At 41.2% G+C, this 3,147-nt stretch overlaps 1 protein-coding gene across 1 annotated transcript; it reads right to left on the bottom strand.

The window, feature by feature from the left end:
* Nucleotides 1–551: 551 nt before the first annotated feature.
* On the bottom strand, nucleotides 552–3,147 carry LOC117623291 (putative receptor-like protein kinase At1g80870). Its single transcript, XM_034354206.1, has one exon. It carries the CDS (start codon nucleotides 2,973–2,975, stop codon nucleotides 819–821), a length of 2,157 nt encoding a protein of 718 aa, XP_034210097.1. The 5' UTR covers nucleotides 2,976–3,147; the 3' UTR covers nucleotides 552–818.

Here is a 3,147-nt window from a genome sequence, read left to right as displayed (position 1 = left end):
CCCTAATATCACACAACACATCCATGTTTCCCTTGCCCAGATAGCAAACTTTTCTTTCTCTTCTTTCTAGGAAAGGAAAAGGAAAATGACAATGACAATTCAGCAGGAAAAATTATGTGGATAGAGCCATGACTTAATGATATATACTTTTGAGTGATTAGTCTTAGCCTCTCGTGGGTTAATTATTTACACTTTAGTAGTGAGCAGCTTCGGCCCGTGATTAAGACTTCAGTGCTTCATGATCAATCTAAAAAAGCTCCAACCAAAATTAAAAGATCAATCATTTTCTGTGGCTGTCAAAGTTTTATTGGCTGGTGTAAATTAAAACCTTCTTAATTAGTTCATGTATCCAAAGAAAAACCCTTCAAATGTAAGGAAATGTGAGACAAACTTAAACATGGGAAGGCCTTTTGAGCAGCTAGATTGTTTCTCAAAGTTCTCCCATTTGATTTCTTGCATGCATTGACAAACCATCTACAATTGTTTCAAAACAGCACAAGCCTGATGAATCACTGGATAAAACAGAGGACCTGTATATTCCACTGCACGAATTTAAGGAAACTTTGGTCTGATTATGATTGAAAAAACAACAAAGGGAGTGTCAATAGGACTTGAACATTAACCCAGCAATGAAAAATAGAGCAGAATCATCTACCTAATTGCTAATATACACACAACAACCTCATGGTACACACAACATGCAGGCCATAAATTTGTTTTCAAATAACGATTTCGAATCATTGCTTCTATATTACACTCACCATAACCCCAGTGGGGAATGATAAAAGAAACTTGAAATGAAGAATATGTTATAGTCCCTACTCTGTAGTGGCAGTCTGTTTTCTCCTTGACCTGCTGTATAACTTTGAAGGCGGGGAGGGAGAGAACTCGAACGGGAGTGGTGGGAGATCCATCTCCCCTTTCAAGATCTTAACAATCTCCCCAATTTCCGGTCGTAACTCTGGCATCTTTTGTAAGCAAGAGAGAGCCAAATTTATACACAAACTTGCCTGGTCTTTATTGTACTCATCCTTCAATCTCTCATCTACAAGTTCAAGGATGTTTCCAGCGTGAGCTAACTGCCGACACCAGCTTATTAAATTTGCCTTTTCTAGCTTCATGGGTGATGCAAGAACATGTAATGGTCTTCTACCAGACACAACCACAAGGATTAGAACACCTAGACTGTAAATGTCAGCCTTCTCCATTAAGTATCCACACCCACCATATTCTGGCGCAACATAGCACAAAGTCCCTCTCATGCTTGTTGTGCTGCTGAGCTCACGGCTAAATAGATCGCCACTATAGACGTCACTTCCAACAGAATGTGCAGTCTTTTTCTTCCATCCCCTTCTGAAACTGAACTCCCCATTTTGATCACATTTATCCTGACTCTGCTCCCTAAAGTTCTTTCGTCTATGAAGGTACATCCATCTGCCAAAACGCGGCATTTTGAAGCCTTTCTTCCACTTTGTTTCGAGATTTTTCAGCTTATTACCCTTCTTGCTAATCTCAGCAAGGTGCTCTTCTTTCCACCACTCTTGCATCTTCCTGGGTTTCCTTTTGTGATTTTTCCTGCTCTTCGATTCTTTCTTCTCAAACCCCTTATTGGGATTTCCAAACCCAAATTCTTGCAACTGGGGTTCATTTGCATTTTCTAATTTATCAACTGGAGTTGATACATCTAACCCACGTTTCTCATGAATGCTCTTCTTTTCGTCATCCCAGTCGGGATTCGTAGATGGGCAAATCTGACTCCCTATCCATTCTGTAACATAATCTTTACTACACAATTCACCACTTCCATCCTGCTTCCACCACCAATCCTTCCCCCACTGTTTTGTATCCTCTGCATCATCAACACCAGAACCAGCAACAAAATTCAACTCCTTACTATGGTCAATGCTACTAAGCTCATCATCAAAAGGCACAAACCTATTATTCCAATCATCCCCACCTAAATCTACAGTTGAAACCTCTTTCCCCTTACCATGACAACTCTTCATATCACTCTCAAAAGCAATGTTGGCATTATAGTTCATAGAATTCAAGTTCAAAGCTTTAACATCACAACATTTTCTACTATTTTTCGATGAGGAAGAAGCTTGCAAAGCAAGAGCAAAATCTACCTCACTAGCACTCTCCACAGGGGTCCCAATCGCCGGAGTGTCCGCAGCCAAGTTCCCAGACAGCTCCTGGCTCTTCCACAGCTCCTGACTCTTACCCAAATCCTGGCTAAACATATCAACCCCAAATTCACCCTCCACCTTGATCCTTGACAAACCGAAATCCGAAATCTTTGCCCGGTAATCGAAATCAAGCAAAATGTTGCTAGGCTTAATATCACCATGAATAACTGGAGGATCACATCCCAAATGCAAGAACTCAAGTGCTCTGGCTACATCTGAAATGATCTCAAACCTCCTCTCCCAACCCAAAGTCAAAAGGCCATCCCCAAAAAGTGATTCTTGGAGACTCCTATTGGGCATATACTCATAAACCAGAATCCTACAATTTTTTTCCACACAATAACCCAAAAGGGTCACCAAGAATGGTGATCTCAACCCACCAAGAATCTGCAACTCATTCTGGAACTCTCTCTCTGACTGCAAATTCAAAGCATCCAACCTCTTAATGGCAATCAACTTACCACACTTGAGTATGCCTCTAAAGACAGTGCCAGAGCCACCTTTGCCAATAACATTGGCACCATCAAAGTCATTGGTGGCATTCTTGAGCTCTTTGCACGAAAATCTTTCAAGCTTGAGAGGTGCACTGGAATCAAATGGAATGGTCTTAGCCCTGTTCACAAGTGATTGCCAAAGGTGGTAAAGAAAATAGATGATTGATGAAAGTATCACCAAAGAAGCTGAGATTGTGAGGGCCAAGAACAAGACCCTGGTTTTTGTCAAGAAATTGGGTGGCCTAAAACTTGGAAGGTCAGGACTTGAAGGAGGGAATGGTCTTGCAGGCATGGTTGGTGTTGGTGAGGTGGGTTCTGCTTCTGCAGGGTTTGTAGTTTGGCTTCAAAAGTGATGAACAAAAGGTTGAAGAAGATACCGATATTTGGGGATTCTCATTTTCGTTGTTTCAATTTTCTTCTTTGTCTTTGAGCATCCAATGTGGGTTTGCTTTACAGTTGGATAA

Source organism: Prunus dulcis, chromosome 3, assembly GCF_902201215.1.
Source record: "Prunus dulcis chromosome 3, ALMONDv2, whole genome shotgun sequence".
Lineage (NCBI taxonomy): Eukaryota > Viridiplantae > Streptophyta > Magnoliopsida > Rosales > Rosaceae > Prunus > Prunus dulcis.
This window is presented reverse-complemented; position numbering and strand designations above follow the sequence as displayed.

Bases quoted from the DNA above. Each gene is read 5' to 3' on its own strand.
- LOC117623291 (XM_034354206.1), bottom strand. From the start codon at position 2,975: ATGCCTGCAAGACCATTCCCTCCTTCAAGTCCTGACCTTCCAAGTTTT.